This window comes from Staurois parvus, unplaced genomic scaffold, assembly GCF_062004578.1.
Source record: "Staurois parvus isolate SC_StPar_1 unplaced genomic scaffold, SC_StPar_1.0 ptg001175l, whole genome shotgun sequence".
NCBI classification, from domain to species: domain Eukaryota; kingdom Metazoa; phylum Chordata; class Amphibia; order Anura; family Ranidae; genus Staurois; species Staurois parvus.
The window spans coordinates 192,501-209,339 of record NW_028318971.1 but is presented as its reverse complement, the minus strand read 5'-3'; the positions used below and the strand labels follow the sequence as shown (position 1 = coordinate 209,339).

Below are 16,839 nucleotides of genomic sequence, written 5' to 3'. Positions count from 1 at the left end.
AGTCTTGCCACTGCCTCCGCCGTATGGTGTTGGACCTGGAACTATGCAGGCACCATCACATTACCCTCAGGATAAGGAACCCCTAGCCCACCCTTGGTGGAACCTTAGGGTTCTACGCAACACTGATATAGAACGGTCTTTATACACTCACGGCCACCTATTAGGTCCACCTTCTTAGTAACGGGTTGGAACACCTTTTGCCTTCGGAGCCAATTGTTCATGGCATGGATTCAACAAGGTGTTGGAAACATTCCTCAGAGATTTTGCTTCATATTGACATGATAGCATCCTGCAGTTGCTGCAGATTTGTTGTCTGCACGTCCATGAACCGTTGATACAAGACAGGATGGATCCACCACACCATGACACCACCACCAGCCGGGACCATTGATACAAGGCAGGATGGATCCACCACACCATGACACCACCACCACCAGCCTGAACCGTTGATACAAGGCAGGATGGATCCACCACTCCATGACACCACCACCAGCCTGAACCATTGATACAAGGCAGGATGGATCCACCACACCATGACACCACCACCACCAGCCTGAACCATTGATACAAGGCAGGATGGATCCACCACTCCATGACACCACCACCAGCCTGAACCATTGATACAAGGCAGGATGGATCCACCACACCATGACGACACCACCACCACCAGCCTGAACCGTTGATACAAGGCAGGGTGGATCCACCACACTATGACACCACCACCACCAGTCTGAACCGTTGATAGTTGATACAAGTCAGGATGGATCCCCCACACCATGACACCACCACCACCAGCCTGAACCGTTGATACAAGGCAGGATGGATCCCCCACACCATGACACCACCACCAGCCTGAACCATTGATACAAGGCAGGATGGATCCACCACTCCATGACACCACCACCAGCCTGAACCATTGATACAAGGCAGGATGGATCCACCACACCATGACACCACCAGCCTGAACCGATGATACAAGGCAGGATGATTCCACCCCACTATGACACCACCACCACCAGCTTGAACTGTTGATACAAGGCAGGATGGATCCACCACACCATGACACCACCACCACTTTCTTAGTACCGGGTTGAACCCCCTTTGGCCATCAGATCTAATTGTTCATGGCATAGATTCAACAAGGTGTTTGAAACATTCCTCAGAGATTTTGCTCCATATTGACATGATAGGATCACGCAGTTGCTGCAGATTTGTTGGTTGCTCATTCATGAACTGTTAATACAAGGCAAGATGGATCGACCACACCATGACACCACCACTACCAGCCTGAACCGTTGATACAAGGCAAGATGGATCCACCACACCATGACACCACCACCACCAATCTGAACCGTTGATACAAGGCAAGATGGATCCACCACACCATGACACCACCACCACCAATCTGAACCGTTGATACAAGGCAAGATGGATCCACCACACCATGATACCACCACCACAAGTCTGAACCGTTGATACAAGGCAAGATGGATCCACCACACCATGATACCACCACCAGCCTGAACCATTGATAAATGGCAGGATGGATCCCCCACACCATGACACCACCAACACCACCACCAGCCTGAACCATTGATGCAAGGCAGGATGGATCCATCACACCATGACACCACCACCACTTTCTTAGTACCGGGTTGGACCCCCCTTGGCCTTCAGAACTAAATGTTCATAGCATAGATTCAACAAGGTGTTAGAAACATTCCTCAGAGATTTTGCTCCATATTGACATGATAGGATCATGCAGTTGCTGCAGATTTGTTGGCTGCTCATCCATGAACCGTTGATACAAGGCAGGATGGATCCCCCACACCATGACACCACCACCACCAGCCTGAACCATTGATACAAGGCAGAATGATTCCACCACACCATGACACCACCACCACCAGCCTGAACCATTGATACAAGGCAGGATGGATCCACCACACCATGACACCACCACCACCAGCCGGAACCGTTGATACAAGGCAGGATGGATCCATGCTTTCATGTTGTTTACGCCAAATTCTGACCCTACCATCTGAATGTCGCAGCTGAAATCCAGACTCATCAGACCAGGTAACATTTTTCCAATCTTCTATTGTCCAATGTTGGTGAGCCTGTGAGACTTGTAGCCTCCGTTTCCTGTTCTTAGCAGACAAGAGTGGCACCCAAGATGCTGTAGCCCATCTGCTTCAAGGTTGGACGTGTTGTGCATTCGGAGATGGTATTCTGCATGCCTTGGTTGTACAAGTGGTTATTGGAGGTACTATTGCCTTTCTATCATCTGGAACCAGTCTGCCCATTCTCCTCTGACATCAACAAGGCATTTTCCTCCACACAACTGCTGCTCACTGGATATTTTCTCTTTTTCGGACCATTCTCTGTACACCCTAGAGATGGCTGTGCATGAAAATCTCAGTAGCCTATCATTTGAAACCAGTCTGCCCATTCTCCTCTGACCTCAACAAGGCATTTTCCTCCACACAACTGCCTCTCACTGGATATTCTCTCTTTTTGGGACCATTCTCTGTAAACCCTAGAAATGGTTGTGGGAAAAAATCTCAGTAGATCAGCAGTTTGTGAAATACTCAGACCAGCCCGCTTGGTGCCAACAACCACGCCACGTTCAAAGTCACTTAAATCCCCTTTCTTTCCCATTCTGATACTCAGTTCGAACTTCAGGAAGACGTCTTTACCACGTCTAGATGCATAAATGCATTGAGTTGCTGCCAAGTGATTGGCTGATTAGCAATTTGTGTTACCAAGCAATTGAGCAGGTGGACCTAATAAAGTGGCCGGTGAGTGTATGGGATCACGCTCTGTAGTCAAATTTCTATTCTCATTGAAATCTTTGTATTAGAAACCTCTTATATACATTTATTCCATGCAGTGATAATGGAGGAACCATCTCGTGTCCATAGTTAGGAGCAGTATTCCTGGCTGCAAGCAGAGATTCAGAAGGTCATGTAAGACCATCCGCAGGAGTTTCATGATTCATTGTCAACTGTCAGAGAATCGGGAGTCATCCTTCACCGCAGAGGCCTCGGGATTTTGTATCTCTACATACTGCGGCTGCTGTGCTCCAGGATGACTCCTGCCCGGTCCGGCCAAGCATTCGACTAGAACGTAGAAAATAAAATGCTAAAGCCATATCGCTGCAATATACCACGTAGGGAGGATGTATAATTTATCCTTCTGCCAGGAGGAGGGAAGATCTCCAGATGGTATCAGTGTGCGCCGAGCTACAGAATAAAAGTGAATCCCTTCTAGGTCAGGGAACATATCCATCTTAAATTATTTGTGGCTTGAATTATCACCATCCCAACTCAACCGGGAGATGAAGTCATTTATGTGCAAAGTGTATGTGTTGTTGCCATATTCAACTCAAAGATTTGACTCCACTGATCTCCATCACACAGTTAGGGCTCGTTTACATTTGCTTCAAATTGTGGCATTGGACTAGCTTTTTTTTCTGAATGCCAGTCAAAGCCCCTGTCACTAAATAAAATGGTCACCTTGCAGTCCTGTTCAAACATTGCCTTTGCTTCACTTCACAAATTATACCCCAAGTCGCTTTCCTGGTGCTTCAAAGCCTCCATAGAAGTCTATGACCACGTTCGCTAACAGCACCTGCAGCTTTTGAGGGGCATTTATTTAGAGTTTGCTTCGGTTTCCATTGGAGGTATTGAAAGGTATTTGATATCCCAGGATGCACTAGTAAATCAACATGCGAACCGGAAAGGCATCATCAGTAGTCACTTCAAGTGTATGTATTCTTGGAGTGTCTGGTGCAGACGTCACATCTGGTGTGCAGTGTGGAGCAGCAGGATACAAGCAGGGTCCAGACTGGAGCGCTGCAACTAGCAGATGGCACACGTGGTGCGCAACATGGGAACACTATCACAGAAGGTGAGCAGGGACTGGAGAGAAAGTACAGGATTAGCAGAGCTGGGAGACCGGAGCAGGAGAAACTAGCAATGTTATGAGTGGTGAGCAGCGTGGGAGCAATATAGTGGAAGGTGACTAGGAACTGGAGAGAGAGGAGGATCAACAAACTAGGGGATCAGCAGTGCGGGGAGTTACTACCTATGGGAGGATCAGCAGAGCTGGGGCTATTAAGCAGGGGATCTGCTGAGTGAGGGTACTAATGAGCTGGGGATCTGCTGAGTGGGGGTACTAATAATCTGGGGATCTGCTTAACAAGGGTACTAATGAACTGGGGATCTGCTGAACAGGGGTACTAATGAGCTGGGGATCTGCCGAGTGAGGGTACGAATAAGCTGGGGATCTGCTGAGTGAGGCTACTAAATCTGGGGATCTGCCGAGTGAGGGTACTAGTAATCTGGGGATCTGCTGAGTGAGGGTACTAATACTATGGGGATCTGATGAACAGGGATACTAATGAGCTGGGGATCTGCTGAGTGAGGGTACTAATACTATGGGGATCTGATGAACAGGGATACTAATGAGCTGGGGATCTGCTGAGTGAGGGTACTAATAAGCTGGAGATCTGCTGAACGAGGGTAATAATGAGTTGGGGATCTGCCTGACAAGGGTACTAATGAGTTGGGGGTCTGTTGAGTGAGAGTACTAATAAGCTGGGGATCTGCTGAGTGAGGGTACTAATAATCTGGAGATCTGGTGAACAAGGGTACTAATGAGCTGGGGATCTGCTGAGTGAGGGTACTAATAAGCTGGGGATCTGCTGAACAGGGGTACTAATGAGCTGGGTATCTGCTGAGTGAGGGTACCAATAAGCTGGGGATCTGCTGAACAGGGGTACAAATGAGCTGGGGATCTGCTGAGTGAGGGTACCAATAAGCTGGGGATCTGCTGAACAGAGGTACGAATGAGCATGTATGTTATCATGGAACCAACTACAGGAACCAGGAAGAGACAGCCTTCCCACTGATGAGGCAAGACAGGAAGATGGCAGCGCAGGTCCAGGTGGGCAGCAGCTAAATCACTGCAGTGCAATGCTGGATTCACCGGGTGTTTGAGTATGTTTATGGAGAAGAAAATTGTAGCTTCCATTCCTTGTTCTTAGCTGACAGAAGCGGCACCCGGTGTGGTCTTCTGCTGCTGTAGTCCATCTGCTCCAAGGTTGGACGTGTTGCACGTTCAGAGATGGTATTCAGCATACCTCGGGTGTAACGAGGGGTTATTTGAGTTATTGTTGCCTATCATCTCCAACCAGTCTGCCCATTCTGCTCTGACCTCAACAAGGCATTTTCCTCCACACAACTGCTACTCACTGGAGATTTTCTCTTTTTCGCACCATTCTCTGTACACCCTACAGATGGTTGAGCATGAAAATCCCAGGAGATCAGCAGTTTTTTAAATACTCAGACCAGCCCCTCTGGCACCAACAACCATGCCACGTTTAAAGTCACTTAAATCCCCTTTCTTCCCCATTCTGAGGCTCGATTTGAACTTCAGCAAGTTGACTTCACCACGTCTAGATGCCTAAATGCATTGAGTTGCTGCCAGGTGATTGGCTGATTAGCAATTTGTGTTGACGAGCAAATGAACAGGTGGACCTGATAAAGTCAGCGGACCCAAATACACCTGCTTTGGGAATGGACTCAATAAAAGCTATGGCCACGTCTCCTGGAAGGTGCACCCCTTGCTGCCCTCAGAGGACTGGGGAAGCCCAAATGTACTGGATAGAAAGAGTACCCAATAAAGTGTCCAGTGAATGTGTGTAAGATATATATATATATATATATACACATATATATATATACAGTCAGGTCCATAATCATTGGGACATGGACACAATTCTAACATTTTTGGCTCTATACATCACCACAATGAATTTGAAATGAAACGAACAAGATGAGCTTTAACTGCAGACTGTCAGCTTTAATTTGAGGGTATTTACATCCAAATCAGGTGAACGGTGTAGGAATGACAACAGTTTGCATATGTGCCTCCCACTTGTTAAGGGACCAAAAGTAATGGGACAGAATAATAATCATAAATCAAACTTTCACTTTTTAATACTTGGTTGCAAATCCTTTGCAGTCAATGACAGCCTGAAGTGTGGAACGCATAGACATCCCCAGACGCTGGGTGTCATCCCTGGTGATTCTCTGCCAGGCCTCTACTGCAACTGTCTTCAGTTCCTGCTTGTTCTTGGGGCATTTTCCCTTCAGTTTTGTCTTCAGCAAGTGAAATGCTCAATCGGATTCAGGTCAGGTGATGGACTTGGCCATTGCAGAACATTCCACTTCTTTGGTGGCTTTTGCAGTCTGCTTTGGGTCATTGTCCATCTGCACTGTGAAGCGTCCAATGAGTTGTGAAGCATTTGGCTGAATATGAGCCGATAATATTCCCGAAACACTTCACAATTCATCCGGCTGCTTCTGTCAGCCGTCACATCATCAATAAATACAAGAGAAGCAGTTCCATTGGCAGCCATACATGCCCACGCCATGACACTACCACCACCATGATCACTGATGAGGTGGTATGCTGAGGACCATGAGCAGTTCCTTCTCCATACTCTTCTCTTCCCATCACTCTGGTACAAGTTGATGTCGGTCTCATCTGTCCATAGGATGTTGTTCCAGAACTGTGAAGGCTTTTTTACATGTTGTTTGGCAAACTCTAATCTGGCCTTCCTGTGTTTGAGGCTCACCAATGGTTTCCATCTTGTGGTGAACCCTCTGTATTCACTCTGGTGAAGTCTTCTCTTGATTGGTGACTTTGACACACATACACCTACCTCCTGGAGGGTGTTCTTGATCCGGCCAACTGTTGTGAAGGGTGTTTTCTTCACCAGGGAAAGAATTCTTTGCTCATCCACCACAGTTGTTTTCCGTGGTCTTCCGGGTCTTTTGGTGTTGCTGAGCTCACCGGTGCGTTCCTTCTTTTTAAGAATGTTCCAAACAGTTGTTTTGGCCACGCCTAATGTTTTTGCTATCTCTCTGATGGGTTTGTTTTGTTTTTTCAGCCTAATGATGGCTTCACTGATAGTGACAGCTCTTTGGATCTCATCTTGAGAGTTGACAGCAACAGATTCCAAATGCAAATAGCACACTTGAAATGAACTCTGGACCTTTTATCTGCTCATTGTAATTGGGATAATGAGGGAAAAACACACACCTGGCCATGGAACAGCTGAGAAGCCAATTGTCCCATTACTTTTGGTCCCTTAACAAGTGGGAGGCACATATGCAAACTGTTGTCATTCCTACACCGTTCACCTGATTTGGATGTAAATACCCTCAAATTAAAGCTGACAGTCTGCAGTTAAAGCACATCTTGTTCGTTTCATTTCAAATCCATTGTGGTGGTGTATAGAGCCAAAAATGTTAGAATTGTGTCCATGTCCCAATATTTATGGACCTGACTGTATATATATATATTTTATTTTTATTTTTTATTTTTTTTTATATATATCCTTTCATTTCTATTTCAAACGAATTAGGTTGTTTTCCGAGGTGAGGTTTTGCAATCACTAAGCATGGAGGACCTGTAATCCCCTTCAGCAGCCTCTTCCCTTCACTCCTAGAGGTATCGGGTTAATTTACTAAAGGCAAATAGACTGTTTACTATGCAAGGTAATTTTCTCCAGAGCTTAGCGAATGAAGTGAATCTCTACTGACTTCCATCATCCAATCACGTTCAAGCAAGGGGGAAAGTTCCCTTGCAAAGTAAACAATCGGTCTGTTTGCCTTTAGTAAATGATCCCGGTATGTATGATTAGCAGCATAGAGCTGTCACAGCCATTGCGTCATCCGTCATCCGCTCTGCTCCTCATTATCTCTCGGGTCTGTAAAATCGGCTCAATTGTGTTTGTTTTTCATTCTTTTCTCAGCCCAACACGGAAATACACACCAAGCTTCCTTGTATATCTTGTTAGCAACCTAAACCTTATGCCGGCCATTGGTGGGATTGAAAATCATCCGATTTTTCGGCCGAAAAAAAAAAAAAATTCCCGATTTTCACACCGTGAGTGAGTTAATTGGTCGGCCGGATTTTGGGGTTTTTGTACATTATTTTTATCTGGCATGTTGGAAATTTTGCGGCCGATTTTGACGATCGGACGATTTTCCTGGCAATGATGGGCAAATCGGCCGATCGTTTTCCAGATAAAAAAATCTGCGCATGAGCCGTGACCTGGAAAAAGAAGAAAAAGAAGAAGAATTCCAGTCTGCTATTATCTTTTATATGAAAAGTCTTGCGGTTGCAACAATGTATCCATTTGTATCCGAATAAAAACATCTGTATCCGAAATGGATACATTGTTGCAACCGCAAGACTTTTCATATGAAAGATAATAGCGGACTGGAATTCTTCTTCTTTTTCTTCTTCTTCTTCTGTATTGCGCCCCTGTGCGCTCCCCTGCCTCTGCAGGGACAGAAGTAATTATGGGGTTAAATGCCGGCCATAGACGGGATGAAAATCGGATGATTTTTTTACCGTTGGTGGTAATATCGGCCGTTCAAACAACCATTTTTTTATTTTTTATTTTTTTTAAACAGACAATTTTCGACCCGTCTATGGCCTGCATTAAACTGAACTCTTCATCATCAATACTGGAGAGTAAAAAAAGAAAAAAAAAAAGCCAAAAAACTATTCTGCGAACGATTTGAAACGCATTGGTGGCATGTGCGTCCCCATGCATCGTGTCTTACAAGTCTCATTTCTCCACACAAAGGGGAATTTGTAGTAATGTCCACCAGAGGATAGAAAGAATAAAAATAAAAGTTCTAGACCAATCTTTTATGTTGCAGTGCTGGGCAAAGTCAATGAATCAATACGGAACGGACGGAGATCGCAGTCTGCCAGCGGTTAGACGCGACCGCAGCTTGTGCCCAGAGGTTTTCCAACGATACAAAAATGCCAAAAGTAACACTTTGTGTGCTCAATATTACAAGGTTATAATCGAGGTATAAAATATAATAAATCAGACATCTGCTTAAAAAGTTAATCTGCAGACGTCCACCGACTGTTCACAGAACGAGGCTTCTAAATCTAGAAAAAAAATCGATCTGCATTACTTACAGCTGGCGTGAGAGAGATGACCATCAGCTGTGTTTCTGTATCACCAAAGTCTTCCAGAGGCCACAGAGATTCAGAAGAGCCAAAAGTATGAAGTATAAACTTTTTGTTTATTTTTTTCAAAGGCAACTAAGTCCTTATATCAGACCTTCTCAATGGTTGTAGCATGGAGGACCCCCATGAAATAACTTTCAGGGCCAAGAATTATCAGATGTACAGCTCATTACTGTGATGGTCAACGGGTACAATGCTCCATACATTCTCACTCTATGGAAAGAATCCCTCCTACAGATCCCTAAAAAAATCATTGGTGTTTGTGGCTGCTTATTGCTCAAGGAACCCCTAGAGCAGTCATTCCTAACCAGGGTTCCACCAGAGAGAGCTATGGGTTCTTTGGGCTGTGGATGATTGATCTCTTATTTGATGGTATCTCCATAGTTCCAGGGTCTACACTGAATCAATGATTCTTTACTTGTCTTTAAGGGTGGCACTCTGACCACCAACGTAAGGGACATTCTTCCCACTGACCATCAATGTAAGGGACATTCTTCCCACTGACCACCAATGTAAGGGACATTCTTCCCACTGACCCCCAATGTAAGGGACATTCTTCCCACTGACCATCAATGTAAGGGACATTCTTCCCACTGACCCCCAATGTAAGGGACATTCTTCCCACTGACCCCCAATGTAAGGGACATTCTTCCCACTGACCCCAAATGTAAGGGACATTCTTCCCACTGACCCCCAAATGTAAGGGACATTCTTCCCACTGACCACCAACGTAAGGGACATTCTTCCCACTGACCCCCAACGTAAGGGACATTCTTCCCACTGACCCCCAACGTAAGGGACATTCTTCCCACTGACCACCAACGCAAGGGACATTCTTCCCACTGACCACCAACGTAAGGGACATTCTTCCCACTGACCACCAACGTAAGGGACATTCTTCCCACTGACCACCAACGTAAGGGACATTCTTCTCACTGACCCCCAACGTAAGGGACATTCTTCCCACTGACCCCCAACATAAGGGACATTCTTCCCACTGACCCCCAACATAAGGGACATTCTTCTCACTGACCCCAAACGTAAGGGACATTCTTCCCACTGACCCCCAACGTAAGGGACATTCTTCCCACTGATCACCAACGTAAGGGTTATTCTTCCCACTGACCCCCAATGTAAGGGACATTCTTCCCACTGACCCCCAATGTAAGGGACATTCTTCCCACTGACCTTCAATGTAAGGGGCATTCTTCCCACTGACCCCCAATGTAAGGGGCATTCTTCCCACTGACCCCCAATGTAAGGGACATTCTTCCCACTGACCACCAATGTAAGGGACATTCTTCCCACTGACCCCCAATGTAAGGGACATTCTTCCCACTGACCAATGTAAGGGACATTCTTCCCACTGACCCCCAATGTAAGGGACATTCTTCCCACTGACCCCCAATGTAAGGGACATTCTTCCCACTGATCACCAATGTAAGGGACATTCTTCCCACTGACCCCCAATGTAAGGGACATTCTTCCCACTGATCACCAATATAAGGGACATTCTTCCCACTGACCCCCAATGTAAGGGACATTCTTCCCACTGGTCAGCAATATAAGGGACATTCTTCCCACTGACCCCCAATGTAAGGGACATTCTTCCCACTGACCCCCAATATAAGGGACATTCTTCCCACTGATCCCCAATGTAAGGGACATTCTTCCCACTGGTCAGCAATGTAAGGGACATTCTTCCCACTGACCCCCAATGTAAGGGACATTCTTCCCACTGATCACCAATGTAAGGGACATTCTTCCCACTGACCCCCAATGTAAGGGACATTCTTCCCACTGATCACCAATATAAGGGACATTCTTCCCACTGACCCCCAATGTAAGGGACATTCTTCCCACTGGTCAGCAATATAAGGGACATTCTTCCCACTGACCCCCAATGTAAGGGACATTCTTCCCACTGATCACCAATATAAGGGACATTCTTCCCACTGACCCCCAATGTAAGGAGCATTCTTCCCACTGACCACCAATGTAAGGGACAGTCTTCCCACTGATCACCAATGTAAGGGACATTCTTCCCACTGACCCCCAATGTAAGGGACATTCTTCCCACTGACCCCCAATGTAAGGGACATTCTTCCCACTGACCCCCAATGTAAGGGACATTCTTCCCACTGACCCCCAATGTAAGGGACATTCTTCCCACTGACCTCCAATGTAAGGGACATTCTTCCCACTGACCCCCAATGTAAGGAACATTCTTGGTCAGCAATATAAGGGACAGTCTTCCCATTGATCACCAAAGACTTTGTTTTGGCAGGGGTTTTCCAGGACCTACAATGAGTTTCCTCAGGAAGAACAATGTTGGGATAGGCTGCTCTAGAGGACCCCTGGGCTTCCCTGTGGAGAACGGCTGCAATGTAAATATGCAATAAATCCCAGCAGGCCACCATTGGTAGTCTCCCTGCGCGTGGCTCAGCACGTGGTGCTCCTATTTGGTGGTATTATTAGCACTCACAACTCACCCAAGTTATTAGAAGGATATCTCTTCCTCAGCTGCTCTTTCAGTTTGGAGACTTTGCTTTTCAGGGCGTCATTCTTGCTGCTCAGGAAGCCATTATCCTGGAGGGTGAGTTCATACTCCGAAGGGCACTGGGACACCTCATCGTCCTCCTGGTACAGACATCACAATGGAGCATTAATGATACAGAAACAACATTCTTACCATTCAAGTCACGTTCGGCACAATGTCTGACAATGGCGGTGGAGGGACGGCAGCCAATGGCGGTGGAGGTACGGCAGCCAATGGCGGTGCTAGCACGGGAATAGGTCACAGTCACAGATGAAGAGGCAGAATGTAAAAATAAAAGGCAAAGTTTATAGTTTTTTTTAAATTCTTGATTTTTATTTTTCTCATTGCAATGATGTAAAATGCGATGGATGCATTGTAACCATGACCACCATCCCATTCAGGACAAGGGGTGGGCAGGAGGGGCGGCTGCCCTGGGCACTGTGGTATCACGTGAGCCTCACCACAAGGAGATGGGAATTGTGTTGAGAGGGGAGGCAGGGGGTAAGATTTGTTCTAGGAGGGGAAATTTGGGGAGGTGTGCCAGGAGTGGTAAATCGGGGGATTTGTGTTGGGAGGGGGGAGAAGGATTTGCTAGAAGAAGGGATTTGGGGGTTTGTGCTAAAAAATAAAAGGTGATATTGATGGGGGGGGGGGGGAATTTGTGCTAGGAGGGATTTTTTTTGGGGAGGGGGCAGGGGTTGTGCTAGTAAGGATGATTGGGGGGATTTGAGCTACAAGAGGAAATTTGGGGGGATGGGCATTTGCGCTGGGAAGATATGGGTAGAGAAAGGATTTGTGCTGGGGAGGGGGGAATTTATGCTTAGGGGGTGGAGCATGCAGATTAAAGGTTTTTTTCGGGGGAGGGGAGGGGTAATTTGTGCTAATAGGGATGATTGGGGGGAGGGACCCCGCATTCACTACATCGCTCTCCCCAGACCCCGCATTCGCTATATCCGCTCTCCCCGGACCCCGCATTCGCTATATCCGCTCTCCCCGGACCCCGCATTCGCTATATCCGCTCTCCTTGGACCCCGCATTCGCTATATCCGCTCTCCCCGGACCCCGCATTCGCTATATCCGCTTTCCCCGGACCCCGCATTCGCTATATCCGCTTTCCCCGGAACCCGCATAAACTATATCCGCTCTCCCCGGACCCCGCATTCACTATATCCGTCCTTCCCGGACCCCGCATTCACTATATCCGCTCTCCCCGGACCCCGCATTCACTATATCCGCTCTCCCCGGACCCCGCATTCACTATATCCGCTCTCCCCGGACCCCGCATTCACTATATCCGCTCTCCCCGGACCCCGCATTCACTAAATCCTCTCTCCCCGGACCCCGCATTCGCTATATCCGCTCCCCCCGGACCCCGCATTCGCTATATCCGCTCTCCCCGGACCCCGCATTCACTATATCCGCTCTCCCCGGACCCCGCATTCACTATATCCGCTCTCCCCGGACCCCGCATTCACTATATCCGCTCTCCCCGGACCCCGCATTCACTAGATCCGCTCTCCCCGGACCCCGCATTCACTAGATCCGCTCTCCCCGGACCCCGCATTCACTAGATCCGCTCTCCCCGGACCCCGCATTCACTAGATCCGCTCTCCCCGGACCCCGCATTCACTATATCCGCTCTCCCCGGACCCCGCATTCGCTATATCCGCTCTCCCCGGACCCCGCATTCGCTATATCCGCTCTCCCCGGACCCCGCATTCGCTATATCCGCTCTCCCCGGACCCCGCATTCGCTATATCCGCTCTCCCCGGACCCCGCATTCGCTATATCCGCTCTCCCCGGACCCCGCATTCGCTATATCCGCTCTCCCCGGACCCCGCATTCACTATATCCGCTCTCCCCGGACCCCGCATTCACTATATCCGCTCTCCCCGGACCCCGCATTCACTAAATCCTCTCTCCCCGGACCCCGCATTCACTATATCCGCTCCCCCCGGACCCCGCATTCGCTATATCCGCTCTCCCCGGACCCCGCATTCGCTATATCCGCTCTCCCCGGACCCCGCATTCACTATATCCGCTCTCCCCGGACCCCGCATTCACTATATCCGCTCTCCCCGGACCCCGCATTCACTATATCCGCTCTCCCCGGACCCCGCATTCACTAAATCCTCTCTCCCCGGACCCCGCATTCGCTATATCCGCTCTCCCCGGACCCCGCATTCGCTATATCCGCTCTCCCCGGACCCCGCATTCGCTATATCCGCTCTCTCCAGACCCCGCATTCGCTATATCCGCTCTCCCACAGTACACAGAACACTTCTATCAGTGTCCAGAAGAGCACTGGTTAAGGCTTGAAGGAGGAATTTTCATTCTCCTCTGATTGTACTATGAGGCTGCGTGACCCCTGACCCTCTGTGGACACCACTGATTGGCCCTGTGCACCTTCCCAAGAAAAAAAAAACCTCTCTAGCAATAAACACCAAACTGAGCATGTGCAGCTTGCCCCCAAGGCTCTGTTCTATCAGCAGATTGATTGGGGACAGTAGAAGGGGAGGATCAGAGAAGACAGGATCAAACAGCCTTTTTACACAATGCAGAGGATTAACCCCTTAGGTCCCACAGTGAGTATAACAAGCATGCTTTCCTGCATATACAGACTGATGTCACTGTTGGGGGTTCAGGAACACTAACCCTTGCCATGCCGGTACAGCTGCACTGACTTTTCACGTTTCCTGGAGTTGGGCTTTAAGCTGAACGATTTTTTTTTTCAGTTGTGTTAAAGGGAGGATAAGGAGGAGGAACAGAATTGTCTTCAATGGGGGGAAGTTCGGTTTCCATGCCCCTTCCATGCACCTTCATGCATTTCCAGCATTGGCTTTCCCATGGAATACATACAATAGGAAGACAAAGGTGCAACTACCCATCTGACACCCCTCCCAGGACCTAGGCTGGTGCATGATCCACAGTTACCCTTCTGTCCCAGAAATGAATGAAATCGATCCGCACTACTGCCACTGCTCTAAAATCTTCCTGGTATTAAATCGACCACGGTAAAAACATCACAGGTACAAAGGTTACGGTCGAAACGCGTCAACCTTTGTACCTGTGATGTCCTAACCTACAGGTCGCTACTAAGGCTTGTTAGACCGAAACGCGTCGACCTTTGTACCTGTGATGTCACCACCTATAGGTCATGACTAAGGCTTGTTAGACCGAAACGCGTCAACCTTTGTACGTGTGATGTCCTAACCTATAGTCATGACTAAGGCTTGTTAGGGTGAAATGCGTCAACCTTTGTCATGACCTATAAGTTAGGACATCACATTTACAAAAGGCTTGTTAGGCAGAAACGCACCAGCTTTTGTACCTGTGATGTCACCACCTATAGGTCATGACTAAGGCTTGTTAGGTTGACGCGTTTCACCCTTAGTCATGACCTATAGGTTAAGACATCACAGGTACAAAGGTTGACGCGTTTCGGTCTAACAAGCCTTAGTCATGACCTATAGGTGGTGACATCACAGGTACAAAGGTTGACACGTTTCGGTCTAACAAGCCTATAGGTAGGACATCACAAGTACAAAGGCTTGTTAGGCAGAAACACATCAACCTTTGGACCTGTGATGTCACCACCTATAGGTCATGACTAAGGCTTGTTAGGACGAAACGCGTCAACCTTTGTACCTGTGATGTCACCACCTATAGGTCATGACTAAGGCTTGTTAGGACGAAACGCATCAACCTTTGTACCCGTGATGTCACCACCTATAGGTCATGACTAAGGCTTGTTAGGACGAAACGCATCAACCTTTGTACCTGTGATGTCACCACCTATAGGCCATGACTAAGGCTTGTTAGGACGAAACGCGTCAACCTTTGTACCTGTGATGTCCTAACCTTCAGTACACCCGTGCAGGTTCTTGTCAGGACTTTTGTATTTGTAGGGCATCATTCGAGGCATGCAGGAGAAGCGGAGACACGTGCAGCGCTCAGGACAGGAACGCCATTCTTCATAGGCGTCCATAAGCAGGTGCTCTGGCTCCTCCAATCGCCACGCACGGTAGAAAAGGGGCGGCAACTCCAAAGTCCATACAAATTGCTGTACATAGTGGGGAGTAAAAAGTGCAACGCGTTTCGGCAAGAAACCTTGAACCAAAAAAAAGAAAAGAAATTCCAATAACTGGATATCTAATGTGGGTTGATGGCAGCAGAGCATGCGGGGGAGGGGGGTGGCTGGAAAGTAGCGCGGCAGGAACTATGAAGAGCCAAAACAAAAAGAAGGCGGGCATTCGGAAGCGGGGGTTGTATTTGTTCGATAACCGTTCCTGGATCGATCTCCTGCCTCACCTCGCCTGCATTCACCACGGCCATCAGTTGTTGCTCCTTCCCCAAGCAGCGTGGACAAAAGAGAAGTTGGTTAGGAACTCGATGTGGATCGGTTATAAAGGGGGCGGCGGCCTAGGTCCATCATCGCCCCCCATCTGGGGGCACCGAAAGCCAAAGAGTATGAATGGCCAAGCCCAAGGACCGCCCCCTCCTCCCATTACAGAGGATGAGATGGAGGGTTCGGGGGAAAGACTTCCCAGTGTGCCGCCATGGAGTCGCATCCAATGCTTGTCCGGTATTCCTGGGGGGTGGGGCAAACAAAGGATTCCAGAGTTCAGGGGGCAGTCAGGTCCCGGCGATGTAACCAATCATCAACAACTCGGAATATATTGCAGCCTATCAGTCCTCACATGTGGCGGCTGCATTCATTTTACCGGTTTCAGATTTTCACCTGGTGATCCTGCCGCTGACACACTTCCTGTCCTAGAGAGACAACGCTCACTCCCCCTACGGCAGGGGTGTCACACCGGCATCAGGCCCCGCCTCTGGGAGTCGTGCTGTAAGGCCCCTCCCACACGGGGCTCCGCTTCTTCATCAGATCAGATACGTTATTCCAAGAAAAAACGGATCCGTTCACGTCAGTTTTGCATCCATTCACATCAGTTTACGTCAGGTCTTTCATCCGTTCACGTCAGTTTTGCATTCATTCACGTTAGTTTTTCATAAGTTTACATAAATTTTTCATCAATTTTGAATCAGTTTACGTCAGTTTTTCATCCATTCACATTAGTTTTGCATCCATGTACGTCAGTTTTTTCATCCGTTCATATCAGTTTTGCATTCATTCACACTAGTTTCGCATTCATTCATTTAAGTTTTGCATCAATTCAGGTCAGTTTTGCATCTGTTTGCATCAGTTTTGCACCCATTCACATCCGTTC

General features: G+C 48.0%; 1 protein-coding gene across 5 annotated transcripts in view; it reads right to left on the bottom strand.

Moving 5' to 3' along the window:
• Nucleotides 1–16,839, bottom strand: part of ZFYVE27 (zinc finger FYVE-type containing 27) — a 145,949-nt gene that overhangs the window by 55,391 nt on the left and 73,719 nt on the right. For 3 of the 5 annotated variants that reach the window (XM_089659622.1, XM_089659623.1, XM_089659620.1), the window contains 2 exons: nt 15,920–15,955; nt 11,562–11,709 (listed from right to left, as the gene is read on the bottom strand). In XM_089659622.1, coding sequence (XP_089515748.1) covers nt 11,562–11,709; nt 15,920–15,955 — 184 coding nt within the window. The remainder of the gene's footprint in view (nt 1–11,561; nt 11,710–15,919; nt 15,956–16,839) is intronic. The other 2 variants (XM_089659624.1, XM_089659621.1) reach the window with 1 other exon arrangement.